The sequence below is a fragment of the Chanodichthys erythropterus genome, chromosome 5 (genome assembly GCF_024489055.1).
Source record: "Chanodichthys erythropterus isolate Z2021 chromosome 5, ASM2448905v1, whole genome shotgun sequence".
In the NCBI taxonomy this organism is placed as follows: Eukaryota; Metazoa; Chordata; class Actinopteri; order Cypriniformes; family Xenocyprididae; genus Chanodichthys; species Chanodichthys erythropterus.
In genome coordinates this window covers 33,204,200-33,226,641 of record NC_090225.1, presented here as the reverse complement: position 1 = coordinate 33,226,641, position 22,442 = coordinate 33,204,200, and the positions used below count along the sequence as shown (strand labels likewise).

The 22,442-nt window shown below is 35.8% G+C and overlaps 1 protein-coding gene across 1 annotated transcript in view; it reads left to right on the top strand.

Annotated features, from left to right (window-relative positions):
• Positions 1-22,442, top strand: part of eys (eyes shut homolog) — a 300,156-nt gene that overhangs the window by 44,882 nt on the left and 232,832 nt on the right. Inside the window, exons 12-14 of the mRNA XM_067386962.1 lie at positions 21,203-21,436; positions 21,531-21,653; positions 21,974-22,087. Coding sequence (XP_067243063.1) covers positions 21,203-21,436; positions 21,531-21,653; positions 21,974-22,087 — 471 coding nt within the window. The remainder of the gene's footprint in view (positions 1-21,202; positions 21,437-21,530; positions 21,654-21,973; positions 22,088-22,442) is intronic.

The window sequence follows — 22,442 nt, the reverse complement described above, 5'->3', positions numbered from 1 at the left end:
GAATGTTTCAATCCAGAGAAATAAGCGTTGCCTGTCAATAACATCATATCTGCATTACCCCCGATTTCCAGTTTTATTTTGTAAAAACCATGGAAACACCAGACACTTTAATATATTATATGTTTCATTAGACAGGTGAGCGACTGTTTGAATACATTTATAGACCGAAAACTAATCATTGTTATATAGCTCAACAAATGTAGTCTTATTGTTTGAATCTCGTTTACTTGATTATCCGCGCATACCATGTTTTTATGGCTCAGAGAAAAACATTATTTTTTCAGGTGGCTAACACAGCATAATTGGATGCAGCTTTATTTTTATTAACAGTAATACAGCATTTTCTCCATCATACAATTTTAAAATTAACTGCATGCCATTTAGCAACATTTTGTTTTGAATAGGTTACCTCTAGTGGCGAAAAGTTACATATTGTGCCTTTATAAGCTGACAATGCATGTGGTCATATAAATGCATGAATCCCTTTTCCTTTAAATGGATAAAGCATATAAAGATTTTTGCCCATTACCCGATTTCGTCAAGCATGTAAACACATTAATCTACGTTCTGTCGGCTTGAAGTGTGCACGTCTGGCTATGTGACAGGAAAGCGCCACAGTAGCTATATTTCAGCCAAATTTTGAGGGCAGAAAGGTCCATTGTCTATAGTGTAGTGATGTTTCACAAAAACGTCACTTTAAAACCAAGCAGCGTTCTGTTGGTCAGTGTGACATTTCACCTAGCACTGTTTATTTAACATCACATCTCACATAACAAATGCATTACTCTAATCAGATACACGAGTGGTCAGGTTTTGACATCACTGCTGGGGAATAAACTGATTTATTAATAAAGCAGGTATTCTTGTGTTGCCAGGTTATTGGTTTCCATGTCAACCGGGACAACGTGTTAATTCAATAAGATGATTTTTGGGAGTTAAGCATATCGGTATGAATGTAAACATGTTCATTGATGCTCATTGCCAGATGAGGTTATTAGGACTGTAATTTGTTTAATTATTGGCACTGTGCATCATTTGGCCACATTTCCAGCAGGTATTGATCAAATATTAGTTACTGCATGTGGGTGTGTTTTATTTATAACAAAAGTTATCGACATGCTCGTCTATCATGTGGCATGTGTACACTGTATCTGCACCGGCAGACAAATGTGATATAGATCGGCACAGCAGGGCTTTATGTGCAGATTCAGTCTATTAGCATACAGGCCAGCAGGTAGTCTGCCAGAGGAATCGATGGCTTCATAAATCTGAGTCAGAAAGGGTGTCTTCTCCCCACAAAACATATAAAAGCCATTAACATCCTCTGGAAATGTGCCTTTTTGCAGCTCTGCTAACAATCTTTAAGAAATTTGTCAAAGTGGTGCCTAAAAAGGGAGAAGTGTAATATTTTTCAGTTTGGTGTTGCTGTAGAAAAAAGAAAGTAAAATGCATCTCTGGGAGTCTTAATCTGTCCTGATTTCAGGCTTCTGAGGGAAGGTTTGCTCAGGGGATATGGACCTCAGTGAACTACAGCCGAGCCAGAAACACTCTGAAATGTGAGGAAGTCTGCATTTGTGAGGAAGGTCAGTTTAAATTTTCAGAATAATACCAAATAATAATACTTGCCATGATTATTATATTATATTATATTATATTATATTATATTATATTATATTATATTATATTATATTATATTATATTATATTATATTATATTATATTATATTATATTATATTATATTATATTATATTATATTATTCAGTGTTGGGGAAACTTATTTTTAAAAGTAATGCATTACAATATTCCGTTACTCCCCAGAAAAGTAACTAATTGCATTACATTACTTTTGCGTTACTTTTTCTCACCTCGCTTGCTTGTTTGTTTTTTAATAACAACAACAAAAATCTAAAGGCCCTTTCACACCAAAGGTGACGCCTCAGTTTGAAGGAAATGCATATTTACGCCTGTACAAACAAATCTTTCAGCTGTGCTGCCTTTCTGGATCAAAGATTAATAGGATAAAGGAGAAGGAAGTTCAACACTCTTATTTCTAAATCTAATCTAAAGTAACTTTTGCTTATTAGTGTGGTTGAATTAGATCATTGAAGGTCAGCAGCAAAGACATTAGTTAATAAAGTGAGATTAAAGGTGCTCTAAGTGATGTCACACGTTTTTAGGCCAAAAAATTTTTGGTCACATACAGCAAACATCTCCTCACTATCCGCTAGCTGCCTGTCCCCTGAACACACTGTAAAAAAAAAAAAACACGGTCTCTGTAGTTGCCACAAGCTCTGAAAACAGCAACTGGACCACGAATCATAATAAACATGCTCCAGCCAATAACCAACAAGAATGATTTTAAATGCGCGTTCATGACTGTTTCGGAAGCACGGAGGGGGAGGGGGAGGAGGAGGAGGGAGGGTCTAGCTAGCCTCTGTTTTGTTTGACAACACTTCGAACGTCAACAGGAAGTTACTCCACCCAGGATCACTTAGAGCACCTTTAAATAAAAGTATATTTGTGTAATTTAATATAGTTGATTATGACAGGTTTGCATAAATTCTGCTATTTCTGCTATATCCAAATTCTGGATTTGCTATTATAAAATGCATTTCACTGTTTTTATTCATTTTGAGGAATACTGAATATTTTCAAGCAAGATGAGTCAACGGTCCGTGTACCTTCAGATAATTTGTTTTCTCCTTTTTGTCTTCTAAACAGAAAAATGGATAAACAGCTTGAATATTCGATCCGCTGATTGGTCAACCAAAGATCAAGCCGCGCCATCAGTTCTTAGCTCCAGAACTCGGCTCTGCGCAACAAAATATATAGTAGCTTATATCTATCCGATACATTTGCATGGATTATTACAGAGTTTATTGCAACTACATTTAATCTCATTCTCAAACAGCCAGACTAATAAATGGCTCGACACAACCCGTACCAGAGCAAAGCCTAGACAGAGCTTTCTTCTATATACATTCATATCGTGATTTATATTTACATATTTATATTTACAGTATTGCCATCTGTTACCATCATAAATTAATTAGTCAAATAAGGCTACCTTTTAAAATAGCTATCTTATTAAATATAGGCCTATGCCATCTTTAAATTAAAAATCTTAAATTTAGTCAATACAATTATAGTTTGACACTATTTTGTTTCAGCCAAAGGCATCTTGCGCTGCAGAGGTGGCACAGCAGCATGAAGTTGCTTTTAGATGTATTTACACAATTTAATGCTGCTCAGAGAGGTATGTAAATACATTCACAGCAGAGCAAATAATGCAATGACATTAATTTCATGTTTTATACAAAATGCTTTGAATATAGAAAATATGAAATAAATTACAAGATGAAACGAATATGAAATATCGCCAGTAGGTGGCAGCAAGTCACTGTGTTAATGAATGAGTCATTTTATTTAATTGATTCGTTCGAAACGCTGATTCATTCAGTAATAAAAAGCCTGTATGGCTGGTGAATCACTCAACGATTTGTTCAAAGACTCGGATTCATTCACGAATTAACTACTAGGATATTCTGTGCGCCTTATGTTGCGAGTCACACAATGATCTGTGACTTTGCTTTAGAAATTTAGCTGGCAGAAAAAATAAAACATTGTTTTGAGGGACATACTCAAGTGTTAATGAAATAAACTCGGTGTATTGGTTAAAACAACAGTCAGGACTGCTGATCTACACTTCACTACAATGTAACCACATTCTCTCTGCGCTGTTCAGTGAGTCCCGCATTTTTGGTACACAGATTTCAAGAGTTGATCAGCTAAATAAAACAGGCGGTGTGCCAAATAGGTAGGCTAGGGGTAGTTGTGACAGCAGATGCAATGTAAGTAAACTAATATTTAATATGATAAACTAATTCCACCGCACACAAATATAGGCAGAAGAAAGCTATGCCCTGTAGGGTTTGTGTCGAGCCATTCATGAATCTGGTTGTTTGATGAGACCTAGACCTAGATGAAATGTCAGAGTTAAGAATCCATACAACTGTAACTGATGAACAAATGCTTGATCTTCACTGTAAATAAATCCTCTCTGCGCTGTCTAGTGCGTCCCACAGCTCCAGCAGAGATTTTTAGAGTTGGTCAGCTAAATAATGGTGTGGCATGGTGTGCCAAATAGCTGGCTAGGAGTAGTTGTGAGAGCAGATGCCACGTAAATTCATATTGAACGCGATAAATTAGTATTTCACGGCACGCGAATGAATGTATACAGAAGAAAGCTCTGTCTAGGTTCTGCCCTGGTACGGGTTGTGTCGAGCCATTTATTAGTCTGGCTGTTTGATGAGAATGAGATTAAATGTAGTTGCAATAAACTCTGTAATAATCTGTACAAATGTATCGGATAGATATAAGCACTGGTGTCAAAAGTATTCACATTCAATACTCAAGTAGAAGTATAGATACTAGGGTTTAAAAATACTTCTGTAGAAGTTGAAGTATCAACTCAAGCTTTTTACTCAAGTAAAAGTGTAAAAGTACTGGTTTCAAAACTACTTGAAGTATAAAAGTAAAAGTAATGTAAGGGAAAAAAATGCCATTAAGGACAAAAGCTTAGGCCGTGTCATGGGGGTCTATTGTGCACTCCACCTCTTCAAAATGTCATAAATAACCTTTATTGGAATGTAAATGTATATCCAAGCTTAACTGCAGGAATCTGTGAGGGCAGCGGACAAGAAAAATTTGGGTAGTTTTGGTGTACCCAGGGCAGGCTTAGTAACAATCAGGGCTTGACATTATTCAGGGCCTTATTCATCGTCTGGTATCGTTTAAAGCCCTTTGAAGCTGCATTGAAACTGTCATTTGGACCTTGAACCGTCTGGTGCCCATTCAAGCCCATTATAAGGAGAAAAATCCTGGAATGTTTTCATCAAAAACCTTAATTTATTTTCGACTGAAGAAAGAAGGACACGGACATCTTGGATGACATGGGGGTGAGTAAATTATCAGCAAAAGTTTATTTAAAAGTGAACTAATCCTTTAAACTATTCCTCAACGTGCATATAGTGTAAATAAAGCAGTTACATCAATGAGATGATAGTAGTCCGCGGTCTCACCCCTGTGCTAATGGTACAGCCCACGGAGCAAATTACAAGGCAAGAAATGGAAAAATAGAAAATCGGTTAGATTTCATTTATTCAAATTATTGTTTCTAAAGTCATAATTTAGGAAAAGTAAAATTGAAAAAAGGGGGGGAAATGGCAAATATCCATTGATGATGTAACCGAAAAACAAGAAAAATGAATGCTTGGTTTCAATTTTTCATTTTTGCATTTGCATTTTACAGTCTTAAAACTGAATTGTGAAGCGTTACACGGACCGCACACAATACCTCTGCACTTTATTTCTCTCAACATGAGGACAGGAGAGCTGTCAGTCAATAAATGTGAAAAAAGTAACTTGCGTTACTTAATTGAAAAAGTAACAGATATTTTGTTGTAAATTGAAATAGCAATGTGTTACTTTACTAGTTACTTGGAAATGTAATCTGATAACGTAACTCAAGTTACTTGTAATGTGTTACCCCAACACTGATTATATTAGTGGTTCTCAACTGGTTTGGCCGTGGGACCACATTTTCCCATGGTCATTAAGCTGTGCCCCAATTTTGCCCCAATTATATGCAAATCCTTCCCAGCTAACACACTAAGTGCCAGTTATGTAATATGTTGATACTTTTTGGAAATTTCTTAATAATTGACAACATAATTATGATGTTGCATGCTCATAATTTATTTTGGACTTTATTTATAATGAAGTGATATACAGTGCGCTCCGCCACATTTGCGCATTTAATTGAATAGTGTGCACTATAGGCAGAGTAAGAAGTTTGACCAGACAGGAAAGTTTTTCATTTATTCTCCTCTATATTACTAGCAAAAGATAGAGATTAAAGAGCTGAGCTACCTTGCATCATTATTCTATGCAGCAAGTGTGAATTTCATCTGTGGTTGATGATTTCACAGTGTTTCATGCCACTATATAAATAAGCACATCTTCATTAGTCTACCGCCACTTATTCTTGACATGTCTAAATGAGAGATTGCTAGTGATGTCCTATGCAAATGATAACCTCATATACACTTTCTCTTCAAGGACGACCGAGGTATAAATGTTTCATAAATGTTTCTTGCTATTATGTGTTAGTGGTAGACATGATAAATATATTACATGCAGAATTTATACCACTTTAAATAATTTTAAATGACATAATAGGTTAGTTTTAAGACGGTTTTAAAAAAGACGGTGTGGTTTGATCTTACGAGGTAACTGACTTCAGAATGTATCGGCTAAAGGCTGTTTACCTCAAATTTTAATGGTTGTCATCACTTGTGTCATGATTAATTGGGTGTATAGAGACAGTATAAGTTGGAGTAGACCATTCGTGGGAAAATGAATGAAAGAAACTGCAACTCCAAATATGGTGGCTGTATAAATTGGAGTTGTGAGCCTTTTTGATACACTCTTAGGAAAAAAAAAAAAAAAAAAAAAGTTCATTGGGGTTTTATATAAAACCCAAAGTCATAAAATTTAAAGGCACAATATGTAAATTTTTGGATTAAAATATCCAAAAACCACTAGAGCAGTGTTATATATTTTGTTGACTTGTGTACTTACATTATCCCAGATGTTTCTGAGAATGTTTATATTGAGAGAAATAAGCAATTTTAACCAGGACATGGAGCGTATCTGTGCATTGCCTATCAATGACTTCATACCTGTGTTATCGTTTGATATCCAGTTTTATTTTGTAGAAGCCATGGAAACACCAAAGCTGTTTTAATATATTATGTTTTATTAGACAGGCGAGCAAATGTTTGGATGGATTCACTGATAGAATCATGTTATATAGCACAACACAGTAAGTCATATTGTTTAAATCTCTTTTTCTTTTTTTTTTCTTTTTTTTTATTTACAGTACGACTACCATGTTTTACCTTGCCTAATATCACTCTAGCTTACTGCAGTGTGCAAAGACGCCTCATAGTAGTCACTGAGCGAATGCAGAGTAGTATCTACTATGATAAACAGTGCTGATTTAAGGCCCCGATATACTTCAAACAAAATCGAAGAACGAACAGATGTGATGTCCTTTTGAACAAAATCAGGACAAAATGAAGTTTGTTTTGTGTTCTTCGGATCGTTAGACATTAGATCGATGTATTGATCTATATCGATGTATTGTTACACCCCTAGTGACCTGACTGGAGTGCTAATTTGCAGAGCTCATGCTAACATACCAATGTTGTTATGATCAGACGCTTTTCTTATGCTTTCTATAAAAATGCTTGCAGTTTTCTCATTTTTTTTGTTTTTATTTTATTATTGAGAAGAAAGCATGTATTTACATATTCATCTAACTGTCGCTCTCAGCAGTGTGGGTGGCGTCAGATTTTCGATTACAGTATATCGCAGCTCACGCATTTCGAACTTAATTTTACCCATAAATGAAGAAAAAAAATTATTTTGTTTGCAGTATATTGGTCACGCATGTCACACTCATCTCTCATTAGCAATTGCTCCTGCGGCCACGTTTCTGCTCGCACAGCACTCGGCTCTGCAAACATCTACAAACATACTACAGTAACATTAATAATCTCATCCATGAACATGATTTCTGACTGAGTCCTGTCCTGATTCTTTTCCACCGGCTGTAGACAATGAAGACGACACCTCCCATGATTCCACAAAATCAAGGCATCATCAAGCTACACCTTTGTTTTGAATAAGCGACCTCTAGCGGCGAAAATTTATATATTTTGTGTGTGTATATATATATATATAATATGTGTATATGTGTATGTGTATATGCATATATATGTATATATGTGTATATGTATATATGTATATATGTATATGAAGTGCCTGACAAGGTTATTGAACATTTTATTCTAAGAGAAAGGGAAATCATTGCCGATGTTATTTTTATTTTTATTTTTTGCTGATTTGAAGTGTATTATTGAAACACTTTTTGACAAATAGTTTTATAGGTGAAATTTTAGACTTTCATCTATACACAAGCTCTTCTTATGATGTTAGTAAGATGGCTAGCAGGTCTTGCCTTAAAGGGACTTTGATGATGGAGCATCTTGTATCATCGTTCCCCTACATTTAAATCAGCTGGCTTTTCAAAGAAACCATCTACCCTCATCTGTAAAAGTGTAATCCTGAGGGTGATCCCTCTTACACAATGTGTACACTTGTTATCTAAAACACACTGACAATAACGAAGGGCCCCTCTGGCTGTTCAGTAATCCCTTGTATTGCTTCCAGAGCCGTGGTGATGGTGTTGTTAGGTTTCTCAGTCATGACAGATCTCTAGGTGGAACTGACATAGTACTCCCTGTATAACATGCTGGGTCTCCTGCAGAGCTCTAATGGGATCACATCTCTTCATGGTTAAAGAAGATACACAAAGGTTTTTTTTTTTTTTTTTTTGCGCTCCAAAAATATTCTTGTCGCTTTATAATATTAATATTGAACCTCTGTACTCACATGAACCGATTTTAAATATATTTTTAGTACCTTTATGGATCTTGAGAGAGGAAATGTCATTGTTCCCTATGAAGGCCTCACTGAGCCATTGGATTTCAACTAAAATATCTTAATTTGTGTTCTGAAGATTAATGAAGGTCTTACGGGTGTGGAACGGCATGAGGGTAAGTAATTTTTGGGTTGACATTTTTGGGTGAACTAACCCTTTAAATATTATTACAACTTTAAAATGTAATAAATAGGGCTGGATTTAGGTTTCAATTCTCGATTCAATTTGATTCTTGAATTTCAATTCGGTTAATTCAATGATTCAATTTTCACTGGCCCCACCACAAAAAAAGTAATAAATGAATAAAATAGTTTTTTTTAATAGTTTTTTTTTTTACCCATGCTTGTATTGCAGTGAATAAGATTATGACACCAATATTTTAGATACCAGTAAAAATCCAATTTCGATACCTTAGCTAAAACTAATATCAATTTCAAAGATTATTAAAGACAAGTAAACAGTTATTAATAAAAAATAAGTAAATAAATAAATAATCAAACTATTTCAGGAACTACTGCTAATTCAATTCAATTTACATTTATTTGTATAGCGCTTTTCACGATACATATCTTTTCAAAGCAGCTTTACAGAGAATGCATGTCAACATTACAATTTAGAGAATGCAGTTAGCTAATAATGTAATAATTTATGCAATTCATTTACAATCACTGTTAGCAGTTTAATTGAAGGTAGAAGCAATGAGCTCCTGGAAATAATGAATTACATATTAACAATAAATAGGATCTGTTATCAGAGGTGACTGTGTCCAAATGATGTAATTTCAGAAATGTACATATACATAGGGTGATTTCAGAACACTGCTTCGACTCTTTTGTTTCGAATCAGTGGTTCGGATCACTTGTCAAAATGCTGAAATCACGTGACTTTGGCTCTCCGAATCACTGATTCGAAAAAAAAAAGATTCACATTTTACATTTATTTTAATTTTCAGGTGAACTAACCCTTTAAGTTCTTGCAGAAACAGCTACAAAACGTTTTTCACTTTAAAATAATGAATAATAAAAATAACTATCTCAGTCCTAAATTTTCTATTAGTTACTGATTAGTTAACTTTGTTTCTATATAAGTTATTAGTAGTAGCTGAAGTGTTAATGCAGTACTACTCATTTGTACTGCATTACTTCCTGCATACCTATTAATGATGGATCGACCATTACTCTAAATTGTGTTACTGAAAGTTGAAAATCGTTTCCATAAATTTCATTTATTTGAAATATTTATTTGTAGAAACATTATACGTCTTTACTGTCACTTTTGATCAATTTAATGAATCATTGCTGAATATAAGCATAAACATAAAATAAATAAATAAATAAGTAAATAAATAAATAAATAAAAAACGTATTGACCACAAACTTTTGAACTGTCGCAGAGATAGATTTTAGATTGCCTTTTTGTGTTTGTTTGTGTGTGTGTGGTCCAAACTGAGTGCATCAGTGTGAAGATGATTTTGCTTTGACCTGTGCTGTGCCTGGGTTTGTCACTGGCTTGCTTAATGCAATAAATCAGAGAGGCAATGACTGCCTCTTATTAAACATGATTAAATGATCCAGTGGTTTGAGTCCGTGTGTGCCCGCGGAGCTTTCAGAATCAATAACAACCCTGTAAAGCTTCTTTTGAGTGGAAAACAAAGTCCTACAAATCCTAATTGCCTGTGGGATTAAACTAACCAAGGGGACTGTAGTAATGACTCTGTTCTGCTGTGCACGCTTTGGCAGCCATCTCTGTGATATAAATCAAAAGAGATATAAATCAGGTTCTGCTAGAATGTAACTGTGTGGAAAGCAGAATATGTACAGGTGACTCTTAAAATGATATCCAATACAGTGTATTTTTCTTTTTTGTGTGTGTGCAGATGAGATGCAGTGTAGTTTCTAGTCAGTAAATTCAGTCTTTTTTTATTTGGATGTTATGATGCAGATCTGGTCCTGGTGTCATAAAAGTGCTGTTGCAGAGACAACAATTAAACATTTAATTTGCACAATGAGTTATTTGCACAATTACTCCACAGCATTACTCTTAGTCACACAACACTGACTGAATGAAGCCCTCTGCTAGTCATATTATTATTAAGGGTGCTTATGAATGTAATCAAAGTAGTTAGATTTGATTTAGTGCAAGTTATCCATGTGGAAACGTGAAAAAAATTAGATGAATTGGGAACTATTTGCAAAGAATCATGATTTTAAATTATACACGAGTATGAAACTAGATTAGAAACTTAGATACTGTTACTAATTCAAGGTAAGACAAGTTTAAGTGTACATTTAAAGGATTAGTTCACTTTCAAAAGAAAATTACCCCAAGCTTTACTCACCCTCAAGCCATCCTAGGTGTAAATGACTTTCTTCTTTCTGACGAACACAATCGTAGAAATATTAATAAATATCCTGACGCATCCGTGCTTTATAATGGCAGTGAGCGGGATGAAAAGAGCTCAAGAAAGTGCCTCCATCCACATCCTTCCATCGTAAACATACATGGCTTAATAAAGGCCTTCTGAAGCGAAGCGTTGTGTTTGTGTAAAAAAAGAAATATCCATATTTAAGTTATGAAGTAAAATATGTAGCTTTCGCCAGACCGCCTTCTGTATACTTACGAAGAAAGTGTAAAACTCTCGCAGTTCAAAAAGCTTATGTTACGTTCTAAGCCTTCCCTATTCAGCTTATGGAAAAAGCTTAACTGCCACGACACCAGTTTCGTTTTTTCCATAATTTGAAGCCTCTAGTGCCACCAAACAGAGCTAAAAAAAAATTAAATAAAATTCTATTTTCTAACCGGTTTCCAGAAACGCTCTCCCTGTCTTTGTCAGGCTTATTGGGATTGTTCAAATCCTCCCTAAATTCAAGCATATTAAGATGGGATAAAATAAAATATCTTAACATCTGAAGAAATTACACACACCACCGATAAGCATATGTGTAAACCTGTGCTAATCCATTTAGATTTAGTCATTTAATTGCATTCTCATTCTTTTAATTATTTAGTTTGTTAGCTATGTGTTTTTGTTTTCTTTTGTTGCCTGATTGTATCTGAATGCGCCCAAAAATCAATAACATTGATTAATCGCATTGTTACCATGGCAGCAGCCACATATGCAAACAGCGTCATGGGTTTGATAACGTCGTCCTGCTTGTTAAACCAACTAAATTACCCCAAGTCATTTATATCATTAAGTTGAGGGGGGAAATAAATCCTTACAATTTGCCAATAATTTCTTGGCTCAGTCAATGCCCTACCTGTGAGACACATTGCTGATTAAACCTTGATTGCGGGCGAGGACTGCTATGCATTATTAATGAAGTCAGGATAATTGTCAGATTTTATGACATGGGGAGAGGTAGAAATTGGTTCCATGGTCAGTTTGAGGAATGATGAGAATTTGCCCACACCGATGGTGCTGATGGCCCAGCATTAGTCACGGGCCTCCTGCAGCCTTAGCCTGTGACAGAGCTAATGATAGTCATTTTGTAGCGTGACCGTGCACTGGAAAGCATTTATGGCAGCATAAAATGTCAGAAAATTTGAGTCTTGCACTTTCCTCCACTTCACGCCTTTTAGCTTTTCTACCTTTTTTTTTTTTAAAAATATAAGCTATGTGCAGAATAATTAATAATAAGATGTGTTTAATGACAACACTTTAATCAGTGTTTCAAATGTTTCTCATTTGTTAGCATAAAACATAGAACATAGGCTATCCCAAAATCAACCTGGATAATAATTTTAAGGCAGTTGTCAAATACAGATTTCAAAAATAGAAAAGTATTCATAAGAAAAGGTTACTAATGTAATGAACATGCGTAATTTAACTTAAGTTTTGAATGTGCAGTGTTTTTATTTTCTTATTTGACTATCAGGCTGTTAGCTTAGCAACATGCTAACATCAGATGTGAGCTTAATCGTGTATCAGGTTAATGCACATTATTGTGCCCATAAAGTGTAGTTGGAAATATCATATGTAGTAATTTTACCAAGGACGCAAAGTAAAATATGGATTGGTGCTCATGTCACCGCTGACGTTGTGATTTATGGATCACACGTCTCTTAAGGTGTGGTTATGAGTACATCAGATGACCACTTCCTCCTTTTCCTAGTTCAGGGCACCAGTCAAGGTCTTTTACCTTGGCAGTATGAGAACACACTCAACAGGGGCTTTCATTCATTTAGAATTAATTTAAAGTGGTCAGCTGATTTATTTGAAAGATTGGTGAGATTGCTAACTTGTAGAGCCTTTTCTGTATTATCAGAACAAGGAAGACACAAGTGTAATAAAATCAATTTTATTAACAAAAAGATAAACAAGAATAACTAACACAACTACTAAATGAATACAATGAATGATAAAGGAATAAAGTGCATAAGATACATAAAATACAAGTGATTAAGTTGGGGGTGGCTATGGAAGAATTACATTATCTTATGGAAAGATTCAATTCAATTCACATTTATTTGTATAGCGCTTTTCACAATACATATCTTTTCAAAGCAGCTTTACAGAGAATGCATGTCAGCATTACAATTTAGAGAATGCAGTTAGCTAATAATGTAATAATTTAGGCAATTAATTTACAATCACTGTTAGCAGTTTAATTGAAGGTAGAAGCAATGAGCTCCTGGAAATAATGAATTACATATTAACAATAATTAGGATCTATAGAAATTTCGGGAATGTGCATGTTGATCCAGATGATTGCGTCTTCTGAAGTCCTCGCAGGAGTTGGCGCTGTTTCTCTTTATAGGTGTTGGTCATCTGAGGTCTTCTTAAGAGGCTAGATCCAAACTGAAGCTGATGTACTATCTAGTCACCTTAGGGTGTAAAACAGAAAAGCAAATGGAGAATAATTAGCTGCTGTTCATAACATTAAGCAAAGATCGTTATGTGCAGTTGATCTGATATGAGATGCATTATGTGAATGCTTGGCTAAAGAGATGCATCTTTAATCTAGATTTAAACTGGGTGAGCGAGTCTGAGCCCCAAACATTATCAGGAAGGCTATTCCAGAGTTTAGGAGCCAAATGTGAAAACGCTCTCCCTCCTTTAGTGGACTTAGGTCACTAAATCCTAGATACATATCCTATTGGTACAACCAGAAGTCCAGAATTTTGTGATCTTAAAGTGCGTGAAGGATTGTACGGCGATAGAAGATCGATTAAGTACACAGGAGATAAACTATTTTGAGCCTAGAGGTCATTAGCAATACTTTATAATCGATATGGAACTTAATAGGTAACCAGTGTAGAGATGATAAAATTGGTGATATATGATCATATTTTCTTGACTTGGTAAGAACTCTAGCAGCTGCATTTTGGACTAATTGTAGCTTGTTTATTGAGGAAGCAGGACAACCAGCTAGTAATGCATTACAGTAATCTATTCGAGACGTCATGAATGCATGAACTAACTTTTCTGCATCAGAAATAGATAACATATTCTGTATCTTAGCAATGTTTCTGAGGTGGAAGAAGGCTGTTTTTGTAACATATGAAATATGATTTAGTATATGTTAGATAAGTACATCTGTTTCTCTGAAAATAATAAGGTGGAGAACCTTATTATGCACCAAACAAATAAACAAGAGATTATTTGTTATTGACTAACATCAGCTATATTAAATCTAATAGGAATTAGGAAATGATATACTGATAATATACAACAATGCCATGGTCTCTGGAAAAAGGTTTGCTTAAGTGATATTTACATTCCACCTGGTTGAGTCCAATGACGGTGACGTCTTCCACTGGTTGTGCTGGGTGACAATGCAGTGGGGAGAGGAGCTGGAATCCTCTTGTTTCAACAGCCTTGAACTTGAAGCTCTGTGGGATGCTGATCTCCTGGAGCACGCAGATGAGGCCCTGGCGTAGGTGCAGAAGGTCCTTAACAATCTGGAACACGCAGACGAAGATACCTTGGAGTGAAGGTTTGCTCTCCTGAGCTTAACCTTGTTGCAAATGTCGTTACTGTCTCGCTGGACGGAAACTCTGAACGTAGTGTTTGTTAATGTCTCTTTCCTCACAGGCTGGAGGCTCAGAACATGGTTGTATCTGTTGCTGCCTAACAAGCTGTAGACTCAGATCATGTGACCTGTTGTTGTCTCTCTGGACAAACTAGAGGCTCAGAATGTTCTGTTAGTGTCTGTTTCTGTCTCACCTTCACAGGCTAGAGACTCAGAATGGTGTATCTGTTATGTCTCATATGATAGGAGACTCAGAACAAGGAGTGTCTGTTATCTGTCCCTTTCCAATGAGGAGGAGATTGCAATTTGGCACTTCTCCATTCAAGTGCTGCAATTGGCTGTTGGCATTAGAGGGTACAACACAGAGTGTGGCCCACCTGTCTTTCCCCTGTGGAACTAATCTGCTCTCTTTGTTTCACCCACTGCTGCTGAGGTCCTGAGGAATTTTTATGGCAGTCACTGGGCAACCTTAGGAATTAGGGTGAAGGGCAGAAACTGCATGTGGACCAATGAGAAGTCCTGTCCTTCCTGGGCTTGGTACCAGAGGTCTTCTTCTTGCACTCTAAGAGGTATCTGGTTGTTGTCCTAGCATCTTTATCTGATGGCGTTGGACAGTTTGTTTGTGTTAGTCCACCAAGATCCAATCAAAATATAGCAAACCTTTGTCCACTGTTATAGACAGAGAGGGACCTGGCCATAAACTGGGCCCTGGTATGTGCTGTTTCCTTCACAAAATTATAAGTTTGGAGGACATAAATGATCAAGTAAAGTGGGAAACTCTTAATTATAGATGATACACGAGTCACTGAGTTGTGACGTCATGATGGGTGCATCACTTAGTTGAAAGTAATTTTGTTGTGAATGATATTGAATGGGCTTGCAAAGTTATTTTATAGTTATAGTTGGTTACTTTTTGATAGCTAATTATTTTTGTTAGAGACAATATATAAGTGATGGAAATGAATCATTATCATTATGTTGAATTCAGATGTAGTTACATGGGTCCACACTTTTTTTTTTTTGTCTGTTTTTGTTCTGCTCTGATTTGATCTATTTTTGTCAGACCCTCCATTGGCCACTTCTGTATTATTTTTCTGATTTGAACCTGTGACCTGTCGTAATAAAGAATGGCTTGCAGGTACAAGCTTCCCAGGTGCACTTGAAGGCAGCATAATGGCTGCTACATAAAGCATCTTTAAGTCATTTAAAACAATATTTTTAAGTGTTAATTATTTTTATAACATCTGCCATTTTACTAACTTTTACCACACACACTTTCTCCAAAGCCTAGCCATTCAAGACACAATCAGTAAACCTCAATGTGAAACACGTAATGTCTGATAAAAAAATTGAGCCACTCCAATTAATCTTTTTTTTTTTTTTTTTTTTTTTTTTTAATCTTGAACTGTCATAGAGATATCTGATACCTCAGGACACCCAATTCAATGATACTTGTCAGATAGTTGGGACATTTTAGGCATGATGTGAAAATCACTCAAAGCACGTTTTAAGATGTTTCACTTTGATTATGACGCTGCTTTGAAGATGGCTTCCAGTGTAGACGGTGAGGCCGCTCAGGAGGTTTTGGTACAGAGCCGGTGTGTTTCAGTTTTGCCTCCATTTAGCTGCAAGCAGTTCTGATGTTTGGCACTGATGTTGAGAGAATCCAGCTTCATGGGGTTAAGGTCAGGGCATCCACAGCTATCTAACAAACCATTTTTAAATGAACCTCTTGTTCTTTGTCAAGTCTGTCTCAAGGAGCAACCAGAAAGCTTAGAATCATTTACTTTTTTTCTTATAAACTTTTTTTTTTTTTTTTTTTTTTTTTTTTAGATTTTCTCTGTAAAGCTTAAGGGAATTGCCTTAACAATGAAAAAGTATTATTTCTTCTTTTCCAAACTGTACAGCTGGTACTGTGCTTTTGGGCAGGTAGAGTTCTTTTGGCAAATCCAGATTCATCCTTCAGGCTGGCAGATGGTGATGAGTTATCCATCACTCCAGAGAATGGATTTTAACTGCTCAAGAGTCCAGTAATGGTGAGCTTCACGTTTCTACAGCCCACACATGAGCTGGTTTGTGGCTGCACAGCTGTTGAAACTCATTTCATGAAGTTTCCTGTGAACAGTTGTTGAGCTGATTTTTTTTTTTTCGGGTTGTGTGGTTTATAGAGGGGCTCTCATATGTACTTCATATTATTCAAATGTAAGTTTTAAGGGCACCTACTGTGGTGTGAGTCAAATTCATGTAGTTCTGTCTTCTGCACCAATAATGTTACTTTCATTGATCTAGGAGGGGGGTTATGCATGCATGTGCCCTCTGGGATTCGGTGCTAAGTAGCTGTTGTAAAGAATGTTTTGATTTTATTCAGATTTTCCTATTATGTTACTGTGAGCCAAACTAATCAATACTGTATGTGGCTTGTTAGAGCGCAAGAAGCAAAACAACAAAGATCTAAAAATATGCCCATCTCCTAGAGGAAACTTCTTAACTCAGTGTTGAGTCACATCATTAATGGAATTATTTGAAATGCAAATATTTGAACGCAAGGGAATTAACAAGTTGTGTCCAGCCAGTGCTTGAATTGGAAAAAATAAAGTGCCAGTACTCTCCCCCTCATGGGGGGAGGGGTGATTAAAAATACATTTGATATATTGTTTGAATACAAGGGCAGGAACAATGCATAAAATAGGTTCTATACTACCTATCAAGTCAATTCATAAATATTTAATTTCAAATCATTTTAACTAACCAGATTAAATGCATTAATATTAATTTAGAATATAGACAAATATTACTGTAATTGTCCAGATTGTCAATTTTTTTTATTTTTTATAATACATACCATGAATCTATATATTTGCCACTTCTATAATTCATAGAATTATAAGGGACATTATAAGTGACATCAAAAACCACAAAATCATTTACTCTAAGGCTATAAATGTCACAATCAGCTGCTGGGTCATTATTTAGAATAAAATAACTACATGATGTATCTCTGTCTCTGTCATTCACTCTGATAAGCAGTTTAAATCAGTGCATTGACTGAGTGCTGTCTGTCACTCAGTCAATGCACACTCACTCACTTTAAAAAAAAAAATATTTTCATGATTTATCATCACAATTTTTCACAAATATTTTATCAAATCACCTTAGGTTAACAGACAATTTTCAGATATCATGTTTCTGTTGAATAAATTAATCTCTTTCTTTGTATCAACTAAAATTTTTAGTTTAAATGAACTCAAATTTTAAGGCAACCAGTTTAGGCCACTCTAAGTTAAATCAACAAACCGTTTATTGATTTTTTTTTTTTTTTTTTTTTTTTTTTTTTTTTTTAATCCATTTTCTTTCCCCTAACCATTATGGTACCAAAATTCCAGTACAATATTCCAGTAACAGTAAAATTTCACAGTTCTCTGTACCAATTTCAATACCATAGCAAAAACTGATGGAACTATTTTATTCTTTTATTTAACTATTTGAAAATAAAAATATTAATTAAATGAAATTAATGTATTATTAATGATGATAATAATTCTAAGTAAATAATACATTTAAACAGCATGTTTAAATGCTTTTATATCACTGAAATTGTTGGCTACATTCATCGCCTGCTCATCAACAGTTCTACAAAAACTCCCGTTAAAATCAAAAAAGCTGCCTAATACTGCACAATGAATCTCTTATTTACATTGTGTTTACACTATGTTGGTAATAATGAAAGGATTTGCGAGTGTGCAGAACTCTAAAGCACACAGTGAATGAAAACGCTAGTGTTTTGAACAGATTCTGACTAACTTAAACACCTCTGATTGGCCATTGCGTTCACGCCCTCAAAAGATATGTCTGTGATTGGCTGCAATGATGTTGTAAATAGAAACCTTTGACGCTCTTCACAGAGCGCTTTCACAAATTCACACAGGAGTGTTTGAAAGCAGCCACGGTACCGAATATACCCGGTACTCTGGGAGACTCTTTGGGAGATTTTGGACTTGCATGACTAGAATAGCTGTTAATTTGGGTAATTGGAAAAATCGTAATGAGATCTTTTACATCTCAATTGCTTCTACATTATGTTAAAGGGGGATATGTTTAAGACTTTTGCTGCTCTTCAGATTTTTTTTCCTGACAAAATACTGCAGTAATCATGCGTCTTTTAGTTTTAGGAATTCTACTGTATTACAGCAGTTTTATTTTATGTCTATTTTTATTTATTCTATAAGGAATTTTAGGAGATACTTTATTATTTTTATTATGGACATTATAAGGCATAGTTAATTATAAGGCAACATACAGTATTCTGCAAAAACAGGTTTTTGATCAATATTTAAACCGATCTCTGCTCTGTTTAAAGAGGCTATGGCCCGGCAAGATCTTTTTCAGGTTTGTAATTTTTGCAGATGAATTGTCCAGGATTGCCTTAGTTACCAGTACAAGTTAACATGCAGGAGAATACCAGATACTTTCAAAAGCGGAGCATTGATTAAACTCTAAATAGTCCCAGCATAGCAATCCCTCTTTAAATGTTCTATAGTCATTGTGTACACTGACATTACAGAGACATCAATGTCTCGGCAACATGCTCTGAAAGAGGGATGTTGGCAGTTCAGATGTCCCATTGATTGTACTGAAAGATTCACAAGCCTACTCTGCTCTAAACAACAGCCTCAATGTCACTGCCCCATTCAAACAGAAGAGGATATTGGACATTAGTATTAGTATTCATATCCTTTGAAAGCCCTTGAAGACATGATCACTCATTTGTGGCAGTTGTAGCTCTATATTTGTAAAAAAAAAAAAATAATAATAATAATAATAATAATATAAATATATATATATATATATATATATATATATATATATATAACTACATAATAATTCTGGTTGTGCTTGAAGTCAATTGTTTTATGTTTGTGATAACACAGTGAATACCAAATGTGACGAGCAGGGTGGGCGAGAGCCGTGAGGGAACGGCGCGAGGTCGGTGTTGCGAGTGATAATGAGCGTCACCTGCGAGGCGTGCCGGCCTCGAGTCTCTCGTCCTTCATTGTAGTCGCTCCTCCTTTTTTGCCCAAGCTCTCATACAAAGAAATTATAAATACATGATAGAACAAGAGAGAACCAGCTAAATATTAAAGGATTAGTTCACTTTACAATGAAAATTACCCCAAGCTTTACTCACCCTCAAGCCATCCTAGGTGTATATGACTTTCTTCTTTCTGATGAACACAATTGGAGTTATATTAATAAATATCTTGACACATCCAAGCTTTATAATGTCAGTGAATGGAACCAACGAGTATGAAGCCCAAGACAGTGCATCCATCCATAATAAACGTACTCCACACGGCTCCAGGGAGTTAATAAAGGCCTTCTGAAGCGAAGCGATGCATTTGTGTATGAAAAATATCCATATTTAACAAGTTATAAAGTAAAATATCTAGCTTCCGCCAGACCGCCTTCAGTATTCAACTTAGGAAAAAAGCGTAACTGACGAATTTGAATAAGTTGAATACGCAAGGTGCAAGACGTAGAGTAAGCGTTTTACACTTTCTTGGTAAGTTGAATATTGGATAAGTGAAAGATAACAAGATAACAAGGTGGCGTGGTAAATGGAAACACCTGGGGAACCTAATCAACATGAAAAACTATGAAAAACTACAAAGCATGAAATAAAACAGGAAATAACTATTGTCCACAAACAGGGAATACATAACAGAGGGAATACATGACATCCATATTATTTGTGAATTTCCCAAATGTGAAATTACAAAAAGTCTGTTTGTATGCATGTATGTTTAATTATTTATTTATTTACGCAATTTTTATTAAAATTGTCAATGTTTTTTCCCCAAAATATTGTTGCTTTATTGACTTTAGTATTGTTAAAGCATTGCAGGGGAAGGGGGGGTGGAGGGAGAGAAAATAGGACACAATAAAAAAGACTAATAGAAGTAAACACTTCCAATCCAAGGTGTTATTTACTCTTCAGTTGTTGACTGTCTCAGATTAGCAATGTCAATTACATGCCACTTGATTGGAACTTTGATGACAGGACGTGTTCTTGGGTTGTGACCTCTGCATCACTTGTGTTGTTGTGCTTTTTATCTGCTGCCTCTCCAAGATAAGAACTGTTCCACAGCTGACACTGATTGCACATTTCTGGATAAGGTCTGCCCATACACTGGCACCAGCTATAGACCTATCACAAATGGCTACCAGGTGAAATACGGTCCCTATACCACAGATTTCGATTTTTGTGTAAACTGTTTTACTGGTGAGGTTGAGTTTTATTGGGTTTACTTCATTGCGTTTATTGGCATGATGCATCCGTTTGTTTTTGAAAAGTCAAGGTCCCGAAAATACAAAATAGCCTGTTTGAGTTGAGCACAACTGAGTTGAGTTGAATTTTGAGTGCATCTTTGTAAGTAATGTAACCTGCATCATGCAGCATTTCTTTTTTCTATTGTATGTTAATTGACTGCCATTATATTTTTGTTTTATGTCTGTTTATACCACTTCTAAAGGATGTAAATGCATGAAGTAGCATTTGGCAACAGTATTTACTGAGGCATGACAGTTGAATATCTAACGCTGAAGTGTCTCCATTGAACCCAGTCCACATCAATCAGCGCTTTCATCCCATTTCACACAGGATTCACAGGACATGACTGCTCCATGCCGGCCACAGGTTGCACTTCCAACCCGTGTGATCCGAAGGGCACTTCCATGTGCGAAGAGCAGCAGGGCAGTTTCAAGTGCACGTGTCACCATGGCTATACGGGCCTGTTTTGTGAAACCTCCATTCGTCACTGTGTTGAGGGATTGTGTCATCACGGATCAAAGTGTGTGGATCTCCCTCTAGGCTTCGTGTGTGAATGTTTGCCTGGTAAGAATGATTTCTTGCAGTCTGTCTCCTGCCAGTCCCCACACTTGCACTAAAGCATCCATTTAACCCTCACACTATTTTCATCTCTTCTCAGGGTTACAAGGACGATTCTGTGAGGTAAACATTGATGACTGTCTGGATAAGCCCTGTGGTGCACTCAGTATCTGTAAAGATGGTATCAGTGCCTATGACTGTTTCTGTGCACCTGGGTTCGTTGGTAAGATGACCACAAGCAATTTTCTAGAGCAATTTTTCCTTTTTCCAGTTTTTTAACATTGAATTCCCCTTTGTGTTGAGCTGTGTTTAAAAGGCCTCCGGCCTCAAATCTGCTCCTGTATTGTTAGATATTAGTTGACTGTCTGCTTATCAAGGAGAATTTCCTAAGCTTTGTGGGGGTTTTTTTTTTTTTTTTTTTTTTTTTTTTTTTTTCATAGCACCTCATCATTAGCTGTGGGTTATTTTATCTGAAGCGGCATTACTGACCCTGTATTTGCAAGGAAATCCTTAATGAAATAAACCTTTGCCTCTCTTTTCAAGGTAATAACTGTGAGATTGAAGTAAATGAGTGTCTTAGTCAACCCTGTCAGAATGGAGCTTCCTGCTCAGATGAGCTTAACTCCTTCAGCTGTCTCTGCCCTGCCGGGACCACAGGTACATAATTCATTCCTGTCATCGGAGTTTCACAGGCTGAATTTGGGTGGCAAAGGCCACACAGTTACATTTTGAAACTGACAACCATGTTTAAGTGTGGTATTGAATCCTTTAAATTATATTTCTGGGAGTTTACAGACTGTAGACTAGGAGTCACCCCTGAACCTGTAATGGTAATAACCATAGCAACTTTATGGTCTCTTGCAGTCTTAAACAAGGAACATGGATGTTGTTGTATTTATTTATTTATTTATTTATTTATTTTTAATACTGAAGTTGTATTAGTAGTAGTGGTCCCACTTTATATTAAGTGGTCCTAACTACTATGTGCTTACATAAAAAAATAAGTACAATG